Raw genomic sequence first — 24,917 nt, 5'->3', positions numbered from 1 at the left:
ATACACCATCCAAACTTCTCTTACCCTAGATCTCCATTTCCAAATCTCTGCCTGAGTTTTTTAATTCCCCCATCCTTCCTTAGAGCAAATTCTGCCTTAGCTCTGTCTAACTTACTTTGCTATGGTTAAAAATTAACTTCCCAAGCAAGATCTTCACTAGGAATTTCTTCCACAGAAGGCAACCCTATATCTAGGTAGTAGTTTTCTCATCTGCCTGTGACTCCAGCCTTCAGCTCATCTTCTGCAGCACCTACAGCTTTTAGCCATGTTTCTCAATCACCCTTTGCAAGAAACATTTCACATGTAGCCATGACACACTGCTAGTTACCAGGAAGTACTGTGTATCGTCTTCTGGGTCAGCATCATGTAGCATCTTCACCTGCTGTGGTTTTGCCACTCACAGATGCCAGAAGGTCTGTGAGTGATCTGAGGTGGGACTAATTACTCACTATGGACTGAATGGCCTGTGTCCCTGTTGGTGAGCAGATGGGACAACAATACCAGTGTGTTCTGACTTCGTATTAAGCCTATTTGGGACAATCATAACATGAATCTATCAGACTGGCATTGAGAACAGATGCCTGCTGTTCCTGCATCCTGAAGTCTAAGAAACACCTTCTACCTTGGGGCCTAATACTGAAGTATTCTTGTAAGTAACGTACTTCACTGAGAAACATGTGCCTAAGATGACTTAAAGATGAAATTCTTGCTCTGCCATATAAATAGTCACAGGTCTTTATTAATTAACCCTTATGTGACCTAATTTTCTCATCTGCAAGATGATACAATAACATAACATTGTGCAGGGTCAAAAAACATTAAATGAAAAAAGTTTGTTTAAATTATTTTTAAACAGTTTTAAGTTATTTATTTTAAATGATATGTATTGCTATTGTCCTGTTGTTTTAAGCCTATCTCATTCTTCAGGGTAAGTTCAGATTTACTGTACTCCCTTATTTTTAGAGGTTCTAGAAAATTTTACCTATCAAACACAGTGGATGTAGACAGTCTTGTAGTTGCCAGATCGCCAGATAAATGCATCAGTTGAGTAGTTAGCTATTCTATCTGTTCCTTCACTTAACCCTTCACTCTTTCAAATAAAGTGTAGTGTAAGTGCTAGGGAATCGAGAGTAAGAAGACCATTTTAGATGCTCATGGGTGGAAAGGGTGAGAAACAAAACAAATGAATCAAATAAGCAATTAGAAACACAAGATAGTGAGAGATATGAAGAGGAGGTTATGAACACTTACAGTGCTTTATTGAAATCAAGAAAGCTCCACAAAAAAAAAAAAAGCAATAAAGGCATAGTAAGTGTCATTAAGTACCTATTTACAGGGGTCCCTGCTTTCAATGGAAATGCCAGCATTTAGAGAACTACGTGTAGATATGACTTACAGCCTGTATGCCATTACTCCAGGTTTCAAAACCAGCCTTTCCCAGTCTTTAATTTAATGTGATTGTCTCCTTAGAATTATAAAATGTTTGGAGGTAAGGGAGAAAGGAATTGTAATGGCTTGTTCTTCCTATCACTCCCGGAGTTGCACAATACTTCTCAAGAACGGGAGACAACTGTCACCCTTGGCCAGATCCATGGCCCCTGAGCATGATAACCTCAGTAAGTGGGAACTCCCCAAACCCTCTGCTGCCCTGAAACTGGAGCTTAAGAAAAGGTTTTAAAGACATTTTTGGGTTTATTACCTGCTTGTGCCTAATCTGTGGACGTTTTATCTAGATTGACACTAGCATTTCCAGTACTGTGGATTTTAGTTTTTCTAGCAAAAACCTTGAATCATTCTTTTTTTTTTTTTCCTTTTAGACTTGGTCAGTTCACCTCTTCCTAGATATCCCTGCGTCCCCATGGAAACTGCATTTCCCCTTTATTTGTTCAGATTGGAAAGTTCACATGGACAACAGGTTCTGACACACAGAGAACAGACTTCCAACCGTCATGGTCATTTGGGAGCACAGTGGCGCTGCTCTAGAGACCTCCTACTCCTCCATTCACTCCTTGCCAGTTTTCAGCTGCACTTAGTTCTTAACAGAGCATTTACAGGCGTTGTTTTCGGACACTGGTCTCTGTATGGATGATTTTTTTCAATATAAGCGATGCTTTCCCAGTCTGCTTTACTCTTGTGGTTGTGTAGGTGATGCCCATCACTTTGTGGGGGCTGCAGAGAAGGAATTACATTATATCTGTGCTGGGAAAATAGTTCAGAAAATAGAGCGTCTGCCTAGCTCAGGAAGCCTTGGGTTCAATTCCCAGCGCTACATACATGACATGTGTTGATACAGGAGTAGCAGGTAGAAGCATGAATATCAAAAGTTCAAGGTCATCCTGGCTACATGAAAATAAATAGGTAAACTAGATAATTCCTGGGTACCATCAAGCACCCAGCTTCGAGTGGCTCACTTTAAGATTGCTCTTTTTTTTTCCTTTCAGAGGTTTTCAAAGACAGGCTGACCTAATAGACAGTTAGGTTCATAGCCCATTTTCCTGTCATCTCTAACCGACCAGCATTTCTGTGACTCGGTTTCCTCAATAAAAAAAAAAAATAGAATTAATCATAATACCTGTGTCTTAGGTTTGTTGGCACGATTAATTGACATAACACGTACTTAAGCTGAGCTGATAAATAGCAAACTCTCAAGTGGCACTTTCGCTGTATAAGAGCAACCTTTCCTACGACTCTTGTAATAATGAAAGTCTCTTGGAGGGTTTGGAGAATTTTACTCCTATGTTCGGCATAATGTATCAGTCTGCTCAGAAATGTGTTATTTGGTGTAGAAAGGACCGATGATTCTCATCACTGTTCGTTTACCATAAGCAAACCATAGCCTCTCTGGAGTCGGTTTTGACCTCTGCTTTCCTCCCTAAAGATGCATCTTTAACTACCACTGCCCTTCCCCCTGCTCTACTCCCATTCTAGTACTCAAGAGTCATGCTGTGGCTTCTGTTTGTGCACATGCCTGAGAGCAGAGGCTCTTTCGCCTCCAAACCCCACGAAGTTCCTAATGAAAATGCTGCATGTACACACATCCAGTACACACATATCCCGAGTCCATCTTAAATTCCCTAATCATCTCGCTGCCTTTGCATTTGACTGTACCTTTATTCAAATACTTATATATTCTGTATTTAGGAAAGCACCTTCTGATCATATGGCTTTCTTATAAAACCACAGAGGTTCCTCTTGTATAAGCCATTGGCACACCTGATACATGCTTGTTCTCAGACAGTTTGCCTCTGTAGCCACAGAGGATTTGTGTGGAATTTCCATACCAGTGTTAAAGACAGCCATAGCAATGCTAGAGGTTCTTGTGAAATATATGATTAGCATGTACCACAGGAATTAATAATTCTCAGGCCACTGTCTTAAACTGTAACCACATTGTTGTTGTAGGGAAGTTGCTCAATTTATACTCACAGAATGTGAACAGCTGCATTCTGACCAAGAAACCAGCTTCATTTAAAATCCATATCCCAAAAGGTGCTTTCAAAATACTACTTAGTATGCACATGATATGTTGCTTTGAGTGACAAATTATGGTAATTTCCTTGATAATTTGATCCTTTGATTCTTTTCTTCTTCTTAAAGCCTATGTAAATACAAAGGAAAAATGGCATTTCTAAAAATAGTTTTTAAGTGTTTTTCCCGGAGTAACTTTTTTTAATTTAATAATTTTATATAATTGTAAAAAAAAAAAATAATTCATTGGAGATTGTTCCAAACTAGGGTTTCTCAATTAAACAGTAACTTTGAAAACATATTTCTAGCTTGCTAGATTTTAGTAGGTCAGCAAGCACACCCGAACGTATTAAGGTGGACTGCTCTGTTTATTGATTTTTCCGTGCATCTGCTAGGGACTCAAGGCAATTGTCTGCGGAAGGGGGCGGGAGGCCCATACATGATCGAGGTCATGCGCATCTAGCCAATTTGTAAGCTGATCCGCCGCCCAAAGCCATCAGCAATCCTTAGCATAGGGGCACACTCATGCATTCCTGTCAAGTCATCTTGTGAAGGCTGCCTGCTTCCAGCTTGGCTTGGATGTGCAACCTTAATAAAACTCACTGAGGTCTGGGAGAAAATAGCAGATCTGCTGCAGATAGGGTAGAGGAAAGGGGCTAGAATATGTACTCGCAGCTGACTGGGGCAGGCTCCACGCTGAACGGTTACACAGAGAGGAAACAATAAATCTAAGCTACTATTGCAATAAATATCTCAAGTTTTAACGAAGGAAACTATCATTACAGTAAATTTTTTTAAAGTAACTCTTTTTTAGAACAAAGCTAACAAATGGCTAGTTCTCTGTGGATCTTCTTCAAACGCTTTCTTTAACGGGGAAAGAGTCAAACAAGCAGTTTTACCTGAAATAAATAACTAGTTTAAAGGTCAGAAGAGAGGAGCAAGCTTTGCAGGAGGCACGGAAGGCGAGTGCTGGCAGTACAATGACAGTTTTCCTTTCCTTTGCATTCTTCGCTGCCATTCTGACTCACGTAGGGTGCAGCAACCAGCGCCGAAGTCCAGAAAACGGAGGGAGAAGATATAACCGGATTCAACATGGGCAATGTGCCTACACTTTCATTCTTCCAGAACACGACGGGAATTGCCGTGAGAGTGCGACAGAGCAGTACAACACCAACGCTCTGCAAAGGGATGCTCCACACGTGGAGCCGGATTTCTCTTCCCAGAAACTTCAGCATCTGGAGCATGTGATGGAAAATTATACTCAGTGGCTACAAAAAGTAAGTGATCGCTTTCAGTTTCTAATTGCTCTGAGCCTTTCCCTTCCCTCTCTGCAGCGAGCTCCGAGTTCTGCAGGGGGCATTTGTGTTTACCTTTTGCTCCGGGGGGCAGTGTTTGCAAAAGAAAAGAGGCTCTCTCTTTGGGCTCGGACTTCCTGGGTAAGCCAAGGGTCCTGGGCTTGTGGGAACCTCTGATCCTGTGGCTTCCTAAATGTGCATCTAACACTAGCAAATTTTATGCCGACCCTATTTTCTTTCCTAAAGTTTATCTTGGGCATTCTGACTGTCAAAATGCAACTTTGAAAAACTAAGCGCGCACTTCTTGGGCAAGGTGGTGTAAAAGGAAATCGTAATGGTGATATTAACAGAGGTTTAAATAGAATGTACAGCAAGGAGTTTTGTGAGTTGCCATGGGAAATCTTCATAAAATGCTTACCCCCACCAACTTTTAATAAAAGTACACATATTATATTCGTTTAGAAAGATTGTACTTGTAAGTTAAAGGAACTTAACTTCACAAGTGGTATATGAGGACTGACATCTGAAATCAAGAAAATAGCTTCTCATGGGAAAATTGTAAGAAAGGGGCGTTGCCCACATTGAGGGTAGAAACTGAGCCCGTGAGGTCTCCTGTGTGCACCTGCAGATTGGGCTGAACACAAGAAGACTGTGCTAATTCTTGACAAGCCCCGGTTCCCTGGGTTAGGGACAGAGACTGCCATCTGGGAGCCCAATTCTCCCGAGGAACGTTAATGCTGAGGGCATATTTGATCCCAATTTATAGGAGTCACATTGATCCCTGTGTGGGTCTTTTTTTTCATAAGCCATAGAACATTTTGTTGTTGCGGTTGTTAAGACTGCCTCTTCCACGGTGAGTACTTGTTTCAGCTCATTCCCTAATCACTGTTTAGCTATGTAACAGGTAAGTACATGTTTCTAGAGCCATGACAACATTTGTAAACCCTTTTCCTTTCCCCAAGATGTGTGCTAAACATTTGCCTCAAAGTGGGCAGAAGGATCATGAGTAGGCTGCTGGAACCACAGCAAGCCCTCTAAGAAGATAAGGGATGGGAAAAAGGCAAACTTCTGTTCTGTGTGGTCCCAGTCACTTACTTAGGTCTGCGCCTGCTGCTGAATCCTGCCTGGTGGGTAGCTCTTCTTCTTTTGTCCACTAGGGACTGAACTAGGATCACAGTTATTTCTTTGAGCGTGTGAACAGGAACTTGGTACTTCTGGAGTTCCCAGACTTGGAACTGGAGCTTCCTGTTACAGATCACAGGTGAAAACTTAAGACTGCGGCACAAAACATAGAGAAACAGTCTTTGAGGGTGATAGACACTTTTTCCAGCACTATTCATAGCATTAGTTTATAAGAGAACATCTGGTGTGTCTATGGCAGCACTTCATTCTACAGTGAATAAATGGCTTTGGTTTAATAGTTTGTCTTTATGCTCAATATCCCATCCATAGTGTTTTCAATGAGAATTGAATCATGATCAGTCTGGGTGCTTTGAGGGGGACACTGGTGGGAATTTTAGCTCTAAATCATAAATGAGCTATTCTAGCAAAAATGTAATGTTTTGTTTGCTTTAAGCATACAACCAAAATGGTGATTCACACAGCGATGCATATTTTCTGCTTTTGCTCTGCAATTATTCAGCAGTGACAGGGCAAGCGCACAGTTCTGCTGGGTTTACATCATGCACACATTTGATATGTTAATTTGTTTTGTGAAATAAATTTGATTCTCATTGGCTTTGTACTTAGTTAGAGATTATGGCATAGTTTCCAGCTTATAGCCAAGCATAAGTATTAAAATATTTCTTGGTTATATCAATCCTCAAAAGAATGAATCAAGCTGCATACATGTTGAAATGGCCCAGTTGGTATGAGTCAGAGCAGTTGGCCTGACTATTGTCTGCTTGGATTTGCATATCTTTTGTCATTGTTAATGTGATTGGTTGGAGGACCAAGTGACCAAATAAATGCATCCATAAAAGAACTTGCTAAAGACTCTCATAAATTTCCCTTAATTAGTGTTTTCTTCAACTCAGACTCCAAACTTCATGCAATATGTTTGGTTTGAACTCATATGCACATTTTTTTACTGTAATTACTCCAAAGCCAATACATACAATTTACACATTTCTATTTTTATTCTAAGTAGTTGCTATAAGTTAAGAAGTAAGGTTGTACAGGAACTAATGCAAACAGTGTAGACACATCAAATTAGTTCAACCATTTATTCAAAAAATTATTAATCAAGGTATGATGATAGCAGTCAGGGAAGGTCCTGATGCAGTAAAAATGTATGTGTTACCAGACGATTGCTGTGATCATCTGTTCATATCCTTAAACACCAGGAAAGCGGATTTTTAAAAATATCCATTGTAATATATTGGCCATCACACAAGATACTTTATAAGACTCTCAATTTTCATTTCTCAACTTTTGTCATTTTACTAGTAGCAAGCAAGTTATGCAAGAGAACTGTTATGGCATGGCGCTCTTGACATGATGGGCTTAATTCAAGGAGGTCCATGATTATTCCTTTGTTAATGTGATGTAGGATGATAGCACTTGGCAGAAAGAGAGCTGTGTAATTATATATTTAACATCACAGTAGCTGTTTGCATTTGAGGCTCCTATATTATTTGTGGCTGCTATATTATAAAGCTCTTTTTGGAAATATTTCCAGTGGTACCAGATGAAGGAGAGTGACCACATCTTGGTTAACTAACAGGGAAATAGAAATGGATGTTAGGTTTTGGGAATTTTCTATTCTCAGGGGGGTTTAAAAATGCCCCTACCTTCCTGTGGAGGTTAGAGGACAAGAGTCAGTTTTTTCCATCTATTCCATGAGTTTCAGAAGTCAAGCTTGGGTCTTCAGGTTTGGTGGCAAGCACCTTCACCTCTGAGCCATCTCATTGACTGTTCTTGAAATTTGTTGTTGTTGTTGAGGCTGCTGCTATTGTTGATGTAGTTTTTTATGTTTGGTTGTTTTTTTTTTTTAAGACAAGGTCTTATTCTGTACCCCAAGGCAGCACTTGGAACTCACTATGTAGAATAGACCAGGGTGGCCTCAAACTTGTGACTGATCAACCCTCTTTCCTCAGCCACCTAAATGCTAGGGTTATAGAAGGTTTGGTTGTCACTATTGGTATTATTATTATTTTTATGTGCATATGTTACATTCATTTGAATGTAGGTATGTGTGGACATGTGTGGAGTTCAGACAACAGCTTGAAGTATCATCTCAGGATCTCTGTTTACCATTTTTAAGAAAGGGTCTCTCATCGGCCTGGAGCTCACCAATTAGGCTAAACTGGCTGGCCATCTTTTCTTCCACAGAACCTGGATAGTTGTAGCTACTACAGACTAACCACAAGCTTATAGCCAGTATTGTTTCTTTTGGTAGATCTCAGAGTTTAGGGCCTTGGCATGTCCTTTTCCTGGAGACTACAAGCCACCCTCATCCCTTATGTTCCACCTCTTTTACCTGGGCCTAGTGCTCATTCCATATGTAATTACTGGTTTATGTCATTTAAGACAATTAAAAAATGTGTTACTTTCTCCCTTAAAATCTTCCCATAGCTCCCCATTATACAGGAATGAAATCTCAACTGCTCACACAAAGCCCCTCCCCATCCTTCCTAGATCCGGCTCTCTGGCCTCATCCTCGTTACCTTCAAAGGACATTCCAGACAAGCAAATGGCATGGCCTTTCTTGTGATTTCTCCAAGACACAAGCTCCTTCCTGCCCCAGGCACTTACAAACTATTTACTCAGTGTGGAAAATTGGTCTCCAGCAATTAGCCTGGATGCATCTGTCTGTCTCTCTTAGGTCTTTCCTCCCTCAGTTCTCTCTGAGACATCTTCTCCTCAGACTGTTGAGTGACTTGCTAATGTGTTGCATTGCCCTATTTTTATAGTTTTTTAAAAGTAAAATATAATTACACCATTTCTACCTTGGATTTCCTCTCTCCAATTCTTTCTGTATATACCCTTGAATATTTTCTGACTTCATGACCTCTTTAATTTTACTTGTTTAATACCTAAATATATAAATATAGCATTTTCAGTATGTTTATAATTTGATGAGTATGTATATGACTCTTGGTATTTGATAATCAATTGGGAGGCTCTTCCTTGAGGAAGATTATTGCTCCCACTCTCAGCATTCCTCAGGTGCCTGTAACTGACACCCTAGTTTTGGAGTCCCATGATGTTTCTTCTTTCCATTGTTAGTATGTCTATTGATATCATCCTTGTTCAGGTGTTCTGATCTTGTATAAGAACCGATTATAAGGAGACTTTCTTTGGTGTTGCATCTCTGACATTTCTAGGCGACACATTCTCACATCCAATTTCTTAGTCTTCTTGTTCTTATATTCTTTCCACTTCTCCTCTTTCCCTAGTCTATGAATTGTGCTGTAGATATATCTGGGGGCTGGGCACTGCACTATCACCTTTCTCTAAATTTGATCAGTTGTAGTTTTCTGTAATGGTCTCAATTTGCTACAAAGAGACATTTCTTTGATGACGGGTAAGACTTATTCTTATTTGTGGGTATAAGGATGAATTTCTAGAATATAGTTAGATATTATGCTTCTTTAGTAAAGTGGTGGGTGTAGATTCTCCTCCAAGTTCTACAACTTCCTTAGCCTTCGATAATTTTCCATGCCTTGCTAGTTTTCCAGTACCAGGCTTGATTTTTCTCTTGTTAAATTAGTCTTAAATCTAGTTAGAGAACTGTTTTGTTACTGCCAAGGCTGGGTGCCACTGTTATAAGTCTTAGGGTTATTGTGCTATGCCAATTGTTGTAGTTCATAGATGTCATAGCTGGGTTGCTTCTCTCCCTTGGAAGCTTGGATGGCACCTTATGGAACCATGAAAGCTGTCCTTTAGAGTGTTGCTGGAAATCTTAAAAAGAGCCAGCAACTCAGCCCCAGTGGCCCAGTGGCCTAGCCGGTCATGCACTGAGGGGCAATGGCCAACCTGTTATTATCTCGTGGAGACTCTGACTCAGAACTCCAAAATCTCTTCTCCCAGCTTTCTAGGTTCCCACTGGCAGGTCGTTATTACGCCAGCCCCATGCTTCAATACCCCCATGGCCTTTGTGGTGCACACCAGGCAAACTCACACTTTGTTACCATACTTTTCTCTCTGGAACCAGTTGAGTCGCCTCAAGAAGAAAAACACCACACAAACTTAGTTCAGTAACAATGGTAACTCAATCTCTGGGCATAACAACTAGAATCCTAATCTTATAAACCATATTAAATCTAATTTCTCCAGTGGCAAAACCTAGTGGATTCGCCAAAGCCGGGAGACACTAGTACTTCTTGTACTGGCTCTATTCTCATTCAAAAGGACGCTCTCTCTCAGGATGCTCCCTCACCCTTGCCTCCTCCTCTCTTCCCCTCTCCAACCTGAAAGTCCCTCCTACTCGCCCAATGATTGGCTCCTTTATTCATTAGGGGATTGGTTCACAAGAAGTGGTGGTGGTGCACGCCTTTAACCCCAGCACTTGGGAGGCAGAGGCAGGGGGATTTCTGAGTTCGGGGCCAGCCTGGACTACAGAGTGAGTTCCAGAACAGCCAGAGCTACACAGAGAAACCCTGTGGGGGCTTGGGGGGCGGGAACGGAGTCACTTGAGTACTTGATGCACTCCTTGACCACAACCCTCCCAGGAGAGCAGAATTAGCATCAAAATACAAACAGTACCAGGTCCATCCACAACATTAGGGTGGAGGATTTCAGGACATAATCAGCTCTGAATCTGAAGCTGCATGCTACTTGCAACAAAAGGGATTTAACTTTCAATCTCAGGGAGGGTACTAAAACCACATTATTTTCATGGCATTTACTGCTATGTAGCATAATATTAAATATTGTTTTTCAAATTATTTATTCTGTCTTAGCCATCAGTGGTCCTATAAACTTATAACACGTTTTTGTCTCTTTTTGATTCAATTTGCATTATACATAAAAGTGTGTGGCACATAATAGGGCCTGAATAAGGAATGGCTTATCACAGGCATGATGTACAATGAAGTAAAAACTTTAATTGTTGGTTAATTTGTATTGGTTGCATTATTTATTCTTTCTTTTGGTTTCTTAATGACTGTTTGACAGAATTTCCTGAGACAGTGAATAGAGGATGCAGTTTCACAGCCACAAATTCAACCATTCTCAGATCAAAAATACTTTAAAAACATAGATCTAGAATGAAACACACATGAACATTTTGTTATTGTTTTCTGTATGATAAAACAATCATTTACACAGCACTTAGTTTATACTAGGTATTATAAGAATTCCAGAGTTGTTTTAAAGTACATAAGGTATATTAGGAATATGAAAATATTCTGGTATTTTGTATAAGAGACTTAAGCATCTACAAATTGTGTCTGCCAATATGAGATATTGGAGCCAACTCCTCTTATGGATACCAATGGAAGAAAATACTTTTTTTTTTCAAGTAGTAATGAAAGGAGTAATTATGTGGAGCTATTTAAAGTATAAATAACATTTATGACAATAATGCTTAACTATATTCCACATATTACCCATTAGATATGTATGCAACATGAGTATCTTTTACATCATTTACATCAAAAGTCATCAAACCATTGCTCTTGGGCCAAATCCTGTCTGTCACCATGTTTATAAATAAAGTTTGATTTGCAACAGAACCACAACCACCCTCATTCTTACATGCATTGTTCAAGACTGGTTTTGCCCTACAAAGTCAGAATGGAGGAATTATACTTGAAGCTAAGTGGCCAATAGAACTTATTTATTTTAGTATCTGGCCCTTTAAAAACTTCTTAAGCCTGTTCTATATCATCAAATGAAACAGCATTGATATTGGGACTATTGCAAGGTAAACTGTGAAGTTGGTAGTGTGGGAAAAACATTGACCTCCAGCAGGCAAAGTGAGGACTTTGCCAATTGGCAGAAAGCCTTACTAAGCCAGTTCTTGGCGTGGTGTTTGGCATGATGTGAGGTGACATTTTAGAGTACAAATAAGGGAATTTTGTGTCTTTTCTTTCCTTTACCCACTATCCTGTGAACAAAGAAATAGTCTTGAAGCTGATACATGTCAACGAGAAAAAGCACCCAGAAAATAGTTCTGAAAACAATTTTCCACCTCTGGGTAACAAGTCTGGGGTCTCCTCTTTTCTGTGCCTGCTCCATCCTGTTGGCTGAGGCGTTAGCAAGGATGTTGAAAAGACATGTGAACCATCTTGTGGCCTCAGCCATGAACTTCAGTCAGCTTCTCCACTTGCATCCAGTGCACATGGAAGATGCGTTCCTTCCCATTTGCTTCAGATCAAACATTAGAAACTGAGCAGGCTTGCACAGTTGACAGAAGGGCGGAGCAAGGAGTAGGATGCTCTGTTGCCAAATGCAGGGCATTATCAACCCTGCTAGAACAGCATGTGTTGGGAAGTTTGCTTTGCCCAGTACTTTGACCTGGTATGGACTCATGAAGGCCCTTTTCCGGGCCTTATTTTCTTTCTTCTCTCTTTTCTTTTTCTCTTTTCTTTTCTATTTCTTTTTCTTCTTCTTTTTTTTAATACCACAAGCTATGCTGTGCCGTTTGCGCAGATGCACAACACTAATTACATTCTGAGTCACCCACGACTTTTGTTCCAATACAAGATTATCCTTTGCAGTGAAGTTGGGAAATTCCAAACCCCCTTTGGTTTTGGCCCCATGGTCTGAGGGAAGAAGGGCCTCTCAGTGTTTAAATCTTTTTACAATGTGTACAAAAGATGTGCCCCTCTGTTATCAAAGAGTTTCTAAAGAGCAAAGCCCCTTCTGGATTATGTTCTCCGTATTTGGAGGTTATGTTTATGTAGGTTCTGAATGTTCTCCTTTAGTTTTCACATGGAAGTATTAGATGGGAGATGTAGTTAGGCTTGATCCTAACTGCCAACCAGCGATTAGAATCTTTTCCTCCAAACAGACAAATGAACAATTTCTAAAATACAGGTGCTACATGAAGTCAGACATTAAAGAAAAAATGTAACTTAAGGATTTAAAAATATTTACTGGTTTCATCTAGAATAATTTTTAAGGACTAAGATTATAAAAGCTCATCATTCCACTGGTAATGTGTTTATATCTCTTTTCTTTTGCCATTATTAGAAAAATACAGTATAAGATGAATCCTGTTTGTATTTAGTTTCCATTTCCTCCATGTTTCCAATGAAATTGTATTTCTTATTTGCTTTAAATTGTTGAGGGAATATAAAAGTTACTACAGATGTCAATGTGTGTGTGGTCAATTAGCAGCTGGAATATTAATAAGATTCTAATGTGAACATCTTAATTATTCATAACATGTTTAATAGCCCCACATTTTTGAACATCAAACTTACATACTTCTATGAGATGGCTGAGGCTGCCTCGAGAATAAGTTGTTGGGAAGAGCATATGCTTTGTAGGAAGTCTTCAGCTTTATTTGTGAAAGTCTAATGATGTAAACTATAATCTTAGTCCTTAAAAGTTATTCTAGATGAAACCAGTAAATATTTTTAAATCCTTAAGTTACATTTTTCTCTAAATTGTTAAGAGTCCCAGGGTACCATAGGACATGTCAATACTCCCACCACCATTAACGTGCAGATAGCTAATTGGAAGCTCAGAGGGTATTGACTTATGCTCAAGAACTGCTCTAGTAATCAGGCCTTGCATCCATGTTGTCTCCTTGCCAAAATGTCAGATATAAAATTTGGGTCTTATTACCAATATCTCCAGTCTCATCTTTTTCCTCTTCCCCTTTGATTTTTAAATAGTAAGAATGGAAGTATCAGATGGAAGTCATTTAATAGTGATCGATCAGTAGTGCAATAGTTTTATAACAAGCTAAATATTTAATAATCAAAAAGACCATTAATAGAAGTTTACTACTTATGGATGTGTGTGACCATGTATGAGATGGTGCACATGCATGTATACACATGCAAGGGTCAGAGGATAACCTCAGTAGTCATACATCAGACACTGTCCATCTTTATTCTATCTATCTATCTATCTATCTATCTATCTATCTATCTATCTATCATCTGTCTATGTATATATCATCTATCTATGTAATTTGTTTGTTCATTTGGAGATAGGTTCTCTCTTTGACCGGGAGTTCACCAAGTGTTCTAGGCTGGCTGGCCAGTGAACCCCACAGCCTGCCTGGCACATCTCCTCCCGTAGCCTGTGATTACACTACATACAACCACACTCATTTTTCTTTATTATTAACTCCAAGCTCACAGTTTTTTCTTTTTTTTTTTTGCATTTATTTCATTGGAAAGACTTTACATTTTTCTTTTTTCTTCTATTTTTCTTTCCTTGAAAACAGACTTTTCCCCACCCAATATTTTCTGATTGGAGTTTTCCCTCATCCAACTTCCCCAGCTTCCTCAAGATCTTCCCTATCTCTACTTCTGAATGAATGAACTGATGCATTTGAAGTAACTGACAATAACAGAACTTGATTTTCAAACAAAGAAATTGAGAGAAATATGTGTCATGTAGGAGCATATGGAAGGCCAAAGAAGAGATGTAGGATGAGGCTTGCCCAGGACTCTAATCCCATTCCAGCAACAACCTCAGAGGCCCCGTAGGTTCTAAGAAATGTATTTCAAATACCCTCAGTAAATCTCTCAGGTGATTAAATATGAGACAGGTATATCCTCAATGGATTTACTGATATACAAAAAGAAACTCAACAGTTGTTAGACTCAATACTTGTTGCTAAGCTAGTATGAAGTCTGTCAGATGCAAAACACGTTAATGCTATTAAATGTTGAATTCATAAAAACAAACACACTCATTGTTCTAGACTCTTAAAATGTCTAGGTCCACCCTACTTAGGATGACTCAAGTGTGCTAAAATAATAGATAACTCATGGTCAGTCCTTGGCAAGGTGTGTCACTTTACTTATTTTACATATCTGTTGGCACATCATTGGTGTTTGTCTGCATGTAGGGTTCTGTGATGGATGATGATTTCCTTGTATTGGAAAGTACCATATTCACTTTATACAGAATTCTATTGAGAGTCAAAGAAAGTCAATTTTGTGTGGGCATGTTGATATTTTCCAATTCTTCATGCTGTTTTTTTTTCTTATTATACGTGACATTTGCTTTTATTTCTACTTTATTTATTACTTATCTTTTTGGGGTTTCTTGATTGATTTTATTTTTTAAAATTTTTATTGGTTATTTTATTTATTTACTTTTCAAATGTTATCCTCTTCCAAGTTTCTCCTCCACAAACCTCCATCCCCTCCTGCCTCCCCCAGCCTCTATGAGGGTGCTCCCCCACCTGTCCACCCACTCCCACCTCAATGTCCTAGCATTTCCCTACCCTGGGTCATCAAGCCTCCAAAGGACCAAGGGCCTCCCCTCCCATTGATGCCAGATATGGCAATCCTCTGCTACATATCCAGCTGGAGCCATGAGTCAGTCTCCCATGTGTACTCTGTGGTTGGTGGTTTAGTCCCTGGGAGCTTCGGGAGGGTCTGGTTGGTTGATATTGTTGTTCTTTCTATGGGGTTGCAAACTCCTCTAGCTCTTTGGGTCCTTTCTCTAGCTCTTTCATTGGGGACCCTGTGCTCAGTCCAATGTTTGGCTGTGTTCATCTGTGTCTGTATTGGTCAGGCTTTGGCAGACCCTCTCAAGGAACAGCTATACCAAGAAATTATGTTGTGTCCGTTTTGTATACACGCATCAGCTCTGAATGAGGACAATTTCATTAACATACCAATTCATGGTGTCATCTCTGGGAACCTTTTCGTTTTCTTCAGTAAGAAACTGAAGGGCATCAGATGGGAATGGCCACTCAGGATGGGAGGATTGAGGTTGTAGGCACCTGATACCTACAGAGAGAGATTGCCCTAACGTCACTTTTCACATAAGTTGACTAATAGCTTTCTTATTATTCTAAAAGGGAACTACCTCCCCTCCTTCCTCTCCATCTTCTCTACTCCCTTCTGTCTCTCCTTCTCTCTCTGTCCCTCCTTCTCTCAACTCTCTCAGGTCTTTGGAGTGACTGACGACTTGCTTTTTCTAACCCACTCTTCCCTTACTCTACAGCTGGGAGAATTCAGCATAACCAAAGCCCCCAAAACAGAGGCGGAAGGTGAACCTCAGAGAAGGAAGAACAGAGACTTTCTCCCTGCTCATCTCTCCTGCCCATCTGTTTTCTCTGCTCCTCTTTTTGTTGAAGAGCTGAGAGAGAGCCTCCACCCACTAGCCATGGAGTGGGATGCTGGGATGCTGCAGTGCAGAGGCAGTGGGATAAGCAGAAAAGCCAGTGACTGAGGATGGGGGAGAGGCCAAATCAGGATTTTCCAGAGGGGCAGCAGTGAGTTAGAGCTTAAAATAAAGGATGTAGCAGGGATAGCAGGAGCTTAGCTTTAAGGACAGGCAAGTAGCCTGTCAGCCAGTCACCTGACCAAATATACTGTCCTTCCAAAGTGTTTTTCAAAGTACAGGGAGGTGGAAATAAATCCACTACAGTTTGTTTTGAAGAGCAACCCACTGAAGTGGACAGACATGAAAACAATATATTGTCCACTACTCCGGTGTCAAGTTTAAAGATTATAACAAGATGATAAAACTTGTGTGCCACAACCAGACCACAGAAATTTAGAATCCTGACAGTGGTAGTTGCTTGCTATGTGGCCTTAGGCAAGCTCCTTCATTTATCTGTTTCTCTACTTCATTATGGATAAAATCGATGAAATAGCTACCTACACCATAGATTTATTTTAGATGTAAGCATAATTCACATTAATTATTATCTTTTTACATAGTAATTATGAGTTAAATATTAAATATTACCAGAGATGGTTTTAGATGTTGTATTAGGCACTTTTAACCATTATCAGAAACCCTGGAAAATTTTATTGAATCACCACTTCATTGAATATTTTTGAAAATTAATGTAAGGCAATATTTATCTGATGGAGTTGTCCCATGAGAGAATGGAGGTGTAGAGAAAGGTGACCATTTTCCCAGGGTTGCACAGTGGCACACTTCAGGAACAGCAGGCAATCGCAGGGAGCCCCACTCTGTGAACTCTGCCCTTAACCCATACAGAATGAATTGCCAGATTTTAACCACGATGTCCATGTCTCCTCTTGTTAATCCTAAATTACAAGTCTGCCTTTAGAAGTCTCTGCAGTTGTCTTTGTGGACAAAGCCTTAATTCTTCCATACCAAATGACTTGCCCCTTCCTCATGCTCTGTTTTAGCCATTTGTCCTCACTGAGGCTTTAAAGCCTATAGCTAAATTGGCTGTGGCAACAGGTTGTATTGCCCAGTGCAACACAATAGCTAGGCTCTGTCCCTCCTGCAGGTCTGATGACAGACCACACAGACCCCTGTCTGGAGCCCCTTCTGTCTTGCTCAACAGACACACCATCTTCTTGAAGTCATAGTGCTTAATTGAGTCTGACGGTTTATCTAAAAACTTTGAAATGCCAAAGAAAGGCTTACAATTTCTTTACATGAGAGCGGAGGGGGTTACCATTTTAAATAGCTTCCATTCAATTCATGACCTCCCTCTTGGATTTATCAGTAGGCAGTCTTGCTTGGAAAAGCAAAAGCACATTCTGGAACTTAAAAGTATTATTTGCATGTACTTTTCTTCTGTAGGTCACACAGAGAGTTGTAAAATTGAGAAGAAAAGCCTTGTTTTCTTAGGTGCAGACTGCTTATCTCATTTCCTATTTTATTTATCATTGTTGATATTAATTAAAATACTTCTGGTATTTTGGTCCAAGGCCAAAATCATGTCAACTTGGAGACACTTGAGGCAGAGATCTCCTCATCTGTTCTCTCCTTCGGGTCTTGGCCTGTCCATTCAGATGCCTGTGATTCAAGTGTTGCCTTCATGGATGACTCTAGGCCACCCTAATTTCACACTGTCCATTTCCTACATGAAGCCCCACATAAGAGTTCGGACGAAACAGATTGGCAACAAGTCTGAATTTAGCTTTCCATCAATTTCTATGCAGTAGAATAGGCTAAATACCACTTGGGCAACCAAACATTTCACTCTATGATTTCTTGCTTGCCCTGGGCTCTCCATTTACTGCTGAGTGCTTTCAGTGTGTGGCATTTTCACATTGCAGGTGCCCAGTACATAGTGTTAAAATGTCCACATGAATAAATATGCATTGCAGCATCTATGTTTTTTGGGAGTAACTCTACTCAGTAAAATGTTCTAAGATCTAATGATGACGCTGAATGATAAGAATCTTTGCATAATCAGAAGAAAACATTGAACCAGGGTGTACAATGTTCTCGGTTTTGTGGGTTCATTTCCTCATACACTCAATCTGCCTCTTATTTCTTTCACATTCTACCTATCTATCAAATAATTCCTGATTAGATATAGGTGACAAAATGGCAAATGCATGTTAACAGAAGCTGGGAAGCACACTTTTGAGCCTGGTTATACAATTCATATATTACTAAACACACAATTATAATGCCATTTGTCTCATCCTTATAACAGAATTAGAGTTGTTGCCAATAATTTTCTTTTATTTCTTGTGTTTGATAAATTGATTTTTCTGCAAGGAGAAGACTATTGGATGATTGGTCACCAGCAGAAAAATGAAACTTATATTCTAGAAAAAGGATTTAAAAACAAACTGAGTATTCATGGTCCTACCTTGGTAAGAAGTGTCATCTTCAAAATATTTAAGTTTATATGGCCTTACAGGTAATAGATATTATCAAACCGTGTTTGAACACAAGAACACTAAAGGCTATTTCATTAATTAAATCTTAAAAGTTTGCACATTTCCTTTGAGGAACATGCAGAGTTTAAACTCAGACTTCATGGATGAGTTACATCTAACATTTTTCAGTATCCTTGCCTCTTCAACTATTTCCCTCACAAAATATAAAAAAAAAAAATTCAATGTTGAGCTGGGGGCAGTATCAAGGGTTCTGAACATGAGTGATGTTTTCCTCGACATTTTGGAGAAATATTGTTGATAAACAGCCTTTTGTGGGGATCAGCATAATTTATCTTACATGTGTGTAAACTTCTATGGCAAGTTGTTATTCTAGGAGAACTGTTCTCAATACCCTTCCTGTTCCAGTATTTCTTTTTAATTTCACAAATGTGCCAGATAAAAATAATTCATTGCTAGTTTTACTTTTTTTTCGAGCAAATTACTTAGACACAGTGCTTCAAGCTAGGGTTATTTTGATATGGATATCCAAATAAAGATACTGTTTTAAGCTATTTAAACTATATATTTTTTCTTATAAAAATTATGGTGTAGTGCCAGATTATATTTCTTTTATTTAAGCACCAACTAGAAGTAAAGTATGGTCAGTAGACTAGAGCCTTTAACTTTACAACATTAATGAATTAGTATCCTGCTTAAAGTATTTAGGAGGCAACTCTTTATTACCTTTATCTTTTAAGAACTGTTTTCCTTTTAATTGTCTGCATCTTGTCTGAGGAGTTGTCCATGTGTGAGCAAACACATCTGCAAAGTCTTGAGGAGGATTTTTGATTCCCTGGAGCTGAAGTGACAAATGATTAGGAATTGAATCAAGTAGGTTCTGGGACTTGAACTCTGGTCTTCTGTAAGAGTGGTATCACCTCTTAACCACTAGGACATCTCTTTAACCACCTCCATTTATTACCTTTAAATTTTTTTTTTTTACTCTGTATGTGCTCAGAATGTTTATGGTTTTGCATATATAAGCCTAACGTTTGCTCTCAATTTTAAATTCAAAAGAAAGAACATTGACAGACTTCTGGAAGTGAAACTACTCATGTCTCTTACTGACAGAGAAGAGTAATTAATTTAGGAGGCCATGATTCAAATAAATGATTAGAGCTGACAGTAAATAGAAGGAGAAAGTCCGCCTTCAGCCTGTAAGAAAGAAAGCTCGTAGCTGAGAACTGACCGTACGGAGAGCCAAAGAGTCCACTTGAGAATTTTGTTTCATACAAGACACATGCTTGTGTATTTTGACCTCACAAGTCAAACCTGGACAAGTTGTAGGACAAAGGTCACTATGTAAATGAGTTAATTTGAACATTAATTCTCTTTAATAGTTTCATATTTTGTAATGAATCCCATTTTATCTAATTTTGACCAAAAAGATCTCACAGACAACTTAAAATACTCAAATAAACTCTAGAAGTCTATTTAAAGGTTCTTATGGCTCAAATGGTCAACTAAACACCCTCTCCTGTTACATACAAAATATCTGTCCCCTGTGAGAAATGAAGCAAGTGTATGTTCAGGGTGTCTCAGACTGTGGACATCTGAGAGTCAATGGCAAGAAGGTGACCTTCTGCCAAGGACATCTACAGTCACATTTGTCTTTCATGTAATGGTCTTATCGGTAGATATAGCTTAAAAGATATATAAAATTTTTACTACTTGAGGCCCAAAAGTTTCTTTCATATTTAAGTATGATAATAAGAAAATTCTATTTCTTTTTAAGTATGTGAAGTACAAAGATGGAAAGTAAAATTTGCAGGAGACAGATTTAGGTGATCCATGTGGAGAATAGTTTCCAAAGCTCATTTGACTGGTACCTCCATATTTGTGTGCCCCCCTCACCTGGAATCAGGCTGACTCACAAAATTCTCTCCATTTCATCCTGCTCATCACAACATTTTTACTGAGGACACACTAAGATACCAGGCTAGAACTCTAGGACCTGTCCATCAAGAGGCCATCATATTGTCAAGAAGTCAAGGGATGGGATTGAACTTAACTTCAGGTAATTGATGAACAGGCTCACTACTGTAATCCTTCTAGAGCCTCCCAAGGTTTCCAGTCTGTACCCAATGAGTTACTTCCAGCTTTAGCATTAAACTCTGTACATTGTAGAATGGGAATAACCCATCCTCAAAGTAGTTTGACTGAAACTGAATCATACACGGAATGAGATTCTTCTGAACATTAGGAAGTGTTACATGTCATTCAATTATGGAGAAGATGTATTGGTTCAAGAGCAGTCAAGATTTACCTAAATTCATATAGAGTTGACCAAGGTGCTTGCCATGTTGCTAGCTATTGTGCAACAGTTAACTGCACATTAACTCTGTCTGCTGGCCACTCACATTCCAAAGTTTAGACATATTTAGAATGCTTTCAGTGATGGCCCTTAGAGCCTTGTGCTATTTTTACAACTTAAAGTTTCATATAAGCTTGGCAAATAAAAATTTGAAGGCAGAATATGTTTTAATATGTTTTAATTGTTTAAGTAAAACTATTGATACAAAGGATATTTTAAATCTTCAAAAGACTAGTTTTGAAAATCCTCAAACTATCAAACTTTAAATATACTGGAGTTCTAGAACAGGGCTGTATCGAACATATGTAAGCTGTGGAAGTCTTCACATTTATATTACAACTTTTCTTATACATTAAAAATAAAAATCTCAGTGAAATTTAACTTTTGAGAGTATAGGCATGAAGGTGTTTTATAACTCTATACTATTTAACCTGTGGTGTTTGCACTTTAAGTTTAAATCCAGATGTTTCTGAAAGTTGTTACAGAGCATGGCTGACTGGTGGTCTCCCCATACCCCCAGTGTAAAATTAGTTAGAGTCATCTGTTCAATTCCCAGTGGTTTGGAATTTCTGTAGTAAAATTTATACCAGATTCTTCCCTTCTCAGCTGATGAACCTGGGATCTGGACTCAAATGAAACAGGTACAGAAACATTCTTTGAATGTATGAGGTGCTTAGTCTGAAAGTTAGTAGAAGAGTAGCATAACAGTAAATATTTTTTTTCTATAAAACCTAAACATTTATATATTTTTGGACTCAACAATCTAACCTTTAGGAATCATTTCCAAGGAAAAGAGCTCAAAATAGAAAAGCATCCATGCACATGAACATTCCAGTGATCACATCGGAAATACTAGGAATGATGGGTCATGTTAATATCCACTCAGTGCTTACAGTGATTCCTGATGTGCATGATCTATATGCTAACAAACAAACAAACAAACACCTTCAAAACACAAGCAACATTAGTTACAGTGAAGATGAAGTTCCCATATGTGGCAAATGGCAAGAGATGGGATTCTCCAATCCAAGCTTTCTTTTTTTCTTTTCTTTCTTTCTTTCTTTTTTTTTTTTTTTTTTTTTTTTTTTTTTTTTTTTTTTTTTTAGTGAAAGACCATAATATCAGTGGTTTCTTGAAAATAGCTGTTAAGAAGGCTAACAGAAGGTTAAGAAGCTGTTAATGCCCATGAGATGTGAAATAAGCAAGTAGGTGATTTATCTCTGTAAACTAGGGTAATAACATAATAACCATCTACATGTTAGCATATAGATCATGCATATAATATCCAATAATTTCAGGTTTTAACATGTATCAAAATCTAAGACAGATAATTCAAATATATTTCACGTGTTTAGAAACATTTGTTTTCTTTTTTTTTAAATGCTAGATGTATTCATGGCCTTTGACTTTTGTATGCTTCGGGGTAGGGTAGAATGTGAGTGTGATTTTATAAGTATCATAACAAAAATGTTGACACAGAATAGACCAGTATGATCTAGTCAAGGAACAACATTCACAGTAAAAGTAATTTTGGAGTATGTATATTTAGATGGAGGTCAGCTAAAGTAAGCTGGAATAAAAGAAGGTGTGGTCATAGGGACTTGATCGTGTTAAATTTTTCCTTACTTTTCATCATGACTATACTTGGGGGAAGAAATGATAAAGGAACTCTTAGATAGCATAGCAGATTCTCTAGTGAAGAAAATCTAAGACATCTTTTAGAGTATAGGATTTCCCCTACTTTCTTCTCTAGTCTTATCTTTCATAGGTTTCTCCATTTTTTTGTTGTTGTTGTTTGTTTTGAGCCATATCTAAATTCTAGCAGTTCTGATACAATGTCACTGTGTATTCTCCTTCCTTAATTTTCTGAATGGGCATGCCTTCCCACTTATTGTAAGCATGAATATTCTGCAATCAGCACAGAAGACTCTCAATAGTTACCAAGTAGATGTTGCCTCATAAAGCATACATGACTTGATCCAGCACAGAGATTGCTGGCTAGCATTAGTCATCAATATGCCCTGGTAATCCTTCAAGGTTCTAAAAATAATGTGTAAGTTAAAGATCTGGCTCTAGGAAAACAGAAATTCCATGTTTGCTGGGCAAGAATAATGGTCTTATAACATGGGCCATGTGGATATTTAAGCAAACACAAAATTATATGGAGAAATAAAAACCACTCACATTCTCTTAAAAACACACAGCTCTCTAACAGTTTTATCTCTTTATATCATGAAGTTCATTGATAGAAACAATACAACCCTTGGAGAACAGCAGATCTTAAATAAGTTAAGGACCAGTGTTTAATGGGATAATGATGCCATTAACCTTCATAATGTAAACTGAGTAGAACAAAAATAGAGATATTTAATTAGTCATGCCTAATGACCAACATAGCTAAAACTCAAACCAGAATATTTGCCACAGTGCCTGATTTGGTTATAGGGGGAAGGTGTTATGTATGTGTTTATAGTTTTGCTTTTAGCATATGATGGGTTATAGATATGACCTGGAAAGGAGAAGATTTCATATCGCTTCATGTATGAAATTTGAAATAGTTTTGTAGTAATTGTGCTCTTGAAGTTGTGGAACAGAACTCTCTGCACATACATGAAGTGAGTTTTTTTTTTTTTTTCCCTAGGGAGCACTACTATTAAAGAACAATCTGGTTTACGATGGGTATGGAGAAGTTTGCCAAACATGACCTCAGGCCAGGCAACTGTTGTTCAAATCAACAATGCCTAAGTCTGGTAGGAGAGGTCCATTTATCAATGTTATGAGAACATCACAGAATGTCACTTTCCTTCTGTGGTCACTTATTTTTTCATGCCCACAAGGGCAGTATAGCTATCAAGAGCATCAGAAAACCTTGTTAGTAACATTTTACAAAACATCTGACAAGATCTCCTCCAAAATGTCCAGGCCATCAGGAAAGGAAGTAGAGCCCGAGGAGACATTATGAGTCATGTGGCATCCTTGATGGGAACCTGGACCAAAATAGGACATTGGTAAAATGTTAAGCAGCTCTTAAAAGTGTAGACTTTAGACAATAAAATATAGAAATGAGCGTACTAAGCCAAAGGAACAAATCTCAGACAAAGGCTTTTCTTCTACAAGTTTAACAGAGCAGCATGTTATTATCTGATACATTTCTTAAGAACTTAAATCTATTTGTTAATTTTGTGTAACATGAATAATTCTTCTTGTAATGAGACTTTGATAACTGCTTCACTGGGCAGTGTAGGGCCCATAGAAGGAGTCACTGGGAACATAAAATAATTCCAAAAAAATTGATTCTTGTCTCTCACTTCCAAAGCATCCACTGTAATCTCAGGTAAAATGCTTTGCTTACATGCTTTTAAAACTCTGGACATGTCCTCATTTGTGTAGCTTCATGATTGTTATATGAAAGAAAGTTAATACATTTGAAAAGCTAGAAACTTTGGGAGCACATAAAAACGTGTTTGCAGGCCACTGAGGACATTTTAGGTGTAACTTTATATATTTTATTAGCCTTCTGAAATAAAACAAGGAAAAACATCAGTAAATTTGTTAATAGCACATACTTAATCTATCACATACTCTTTAAAAATGTCATTTTTCTAAGCATTGGAAGGGTCAGGATAATAAGTGGAGAGAGAATGCTCAGGATAAGCATAATTTCTCTTTAAAGTATATTAATTTTCTTTGTATCATTAAAATGAAAGCATCTCGTGCCAGAACAAAAAATCAGAACTGTGTGGCAACATTTTATTGAAATATTTACCCTAAAAAGAAATGTCCCCCAAACATTTTTTTATGACATTACATCAGATCTGTAAAGTATTTTGTTCTGTGGCTGTGGGTATGGATTCGACGCCTCTTTTCTGTAAGGACTGTAATGAACGTTATACAGATCCTGCACAGATCAATTGCAGAGTAGTTTCTGTTCGCCTTAGCCTATAAGGAGTGGTTAAAGCAACAGTCAAGCACAATCTGCATCCCATTATCCTTGTGTTTGCCTCCCTGAAAGGTATTTTTAAGAAGTGGTATGGTATTGTTCTCCTCATTACCTCATGTCCAATCATATCACGTGGTAACTCATGACAA

At 38.4% G+C, this 24,917-nt stretch overlaps 1 protein-coding gene and 1 long non-coding RNA gene across 5 annotated transcripts in view; one reads left to right on the top strand and one right to left on the bottom strand.

Annotated features, from left to right (window-relative positions):
* Positions 1–1,164: 1,164 nt before the first annotated feature.
* LOC116082805 lies at positions 1,165–4,483 on the bottom strand. Its single transcript, XR_004115442.1, has 3 exons — positions 4,368–4,483; positions 3,427–3,598; positions 1,165–2,169 (listed from the first exon to the last, which is right to left on the bottom strand). It is a non-coding gene; the product is annotated as an uncharacterized LOC116082805 (long non-coding RNA).
* The window catches only part of Angpt1 (angiopoietin 1), a 247,699-nt gene continuing 226,678 nt past the window's right edge, over positions 3,897–24,917 (top strand). For 2 of the 4 annotated variants that reach the window (XM_031359760.1, XM_031359759.1), the window contains exon 1: positions 3,897–4,745. In XM_031359760.1, coding sequence (XP_031215620.1) covers positions 4,449–4,745 — 297 coding nt within the window. In that variant the 5' untranslated portion in view covers positions 3,897–4,448. Of the gene's footprint in view, positions 4,746–4,773; positions 4,905–4,934; positions 5,617–24,917 lie in introns of those variants that run through there. The other 2 variants (XM_031359762.1, XM_031359761.1) reach the window with 2 other exon arrangements.

This window comes from Mastomys coucha, unplaced genomic scaffold (genome assembly GCF_008632895.1).
Source record: "Mastomys coucha isolate ucsf_1 unplaced genomic scaffold, UCSF_Mcou_1 pScaffold7, whole genome shotgun sequence".
Classification (NCBI taxonomy): domain Eukaryota; kingdom Metazoa; phylum Chordata; class Mammalia; order Rodentia; family Muridae; genus Mastomys; species Mastomys coucha.
The sequence above is the reverse complement of the archived record's forward strand: the minus strand, read 5'-3'. Positions and strand labels throughout refer to the sequence as shown.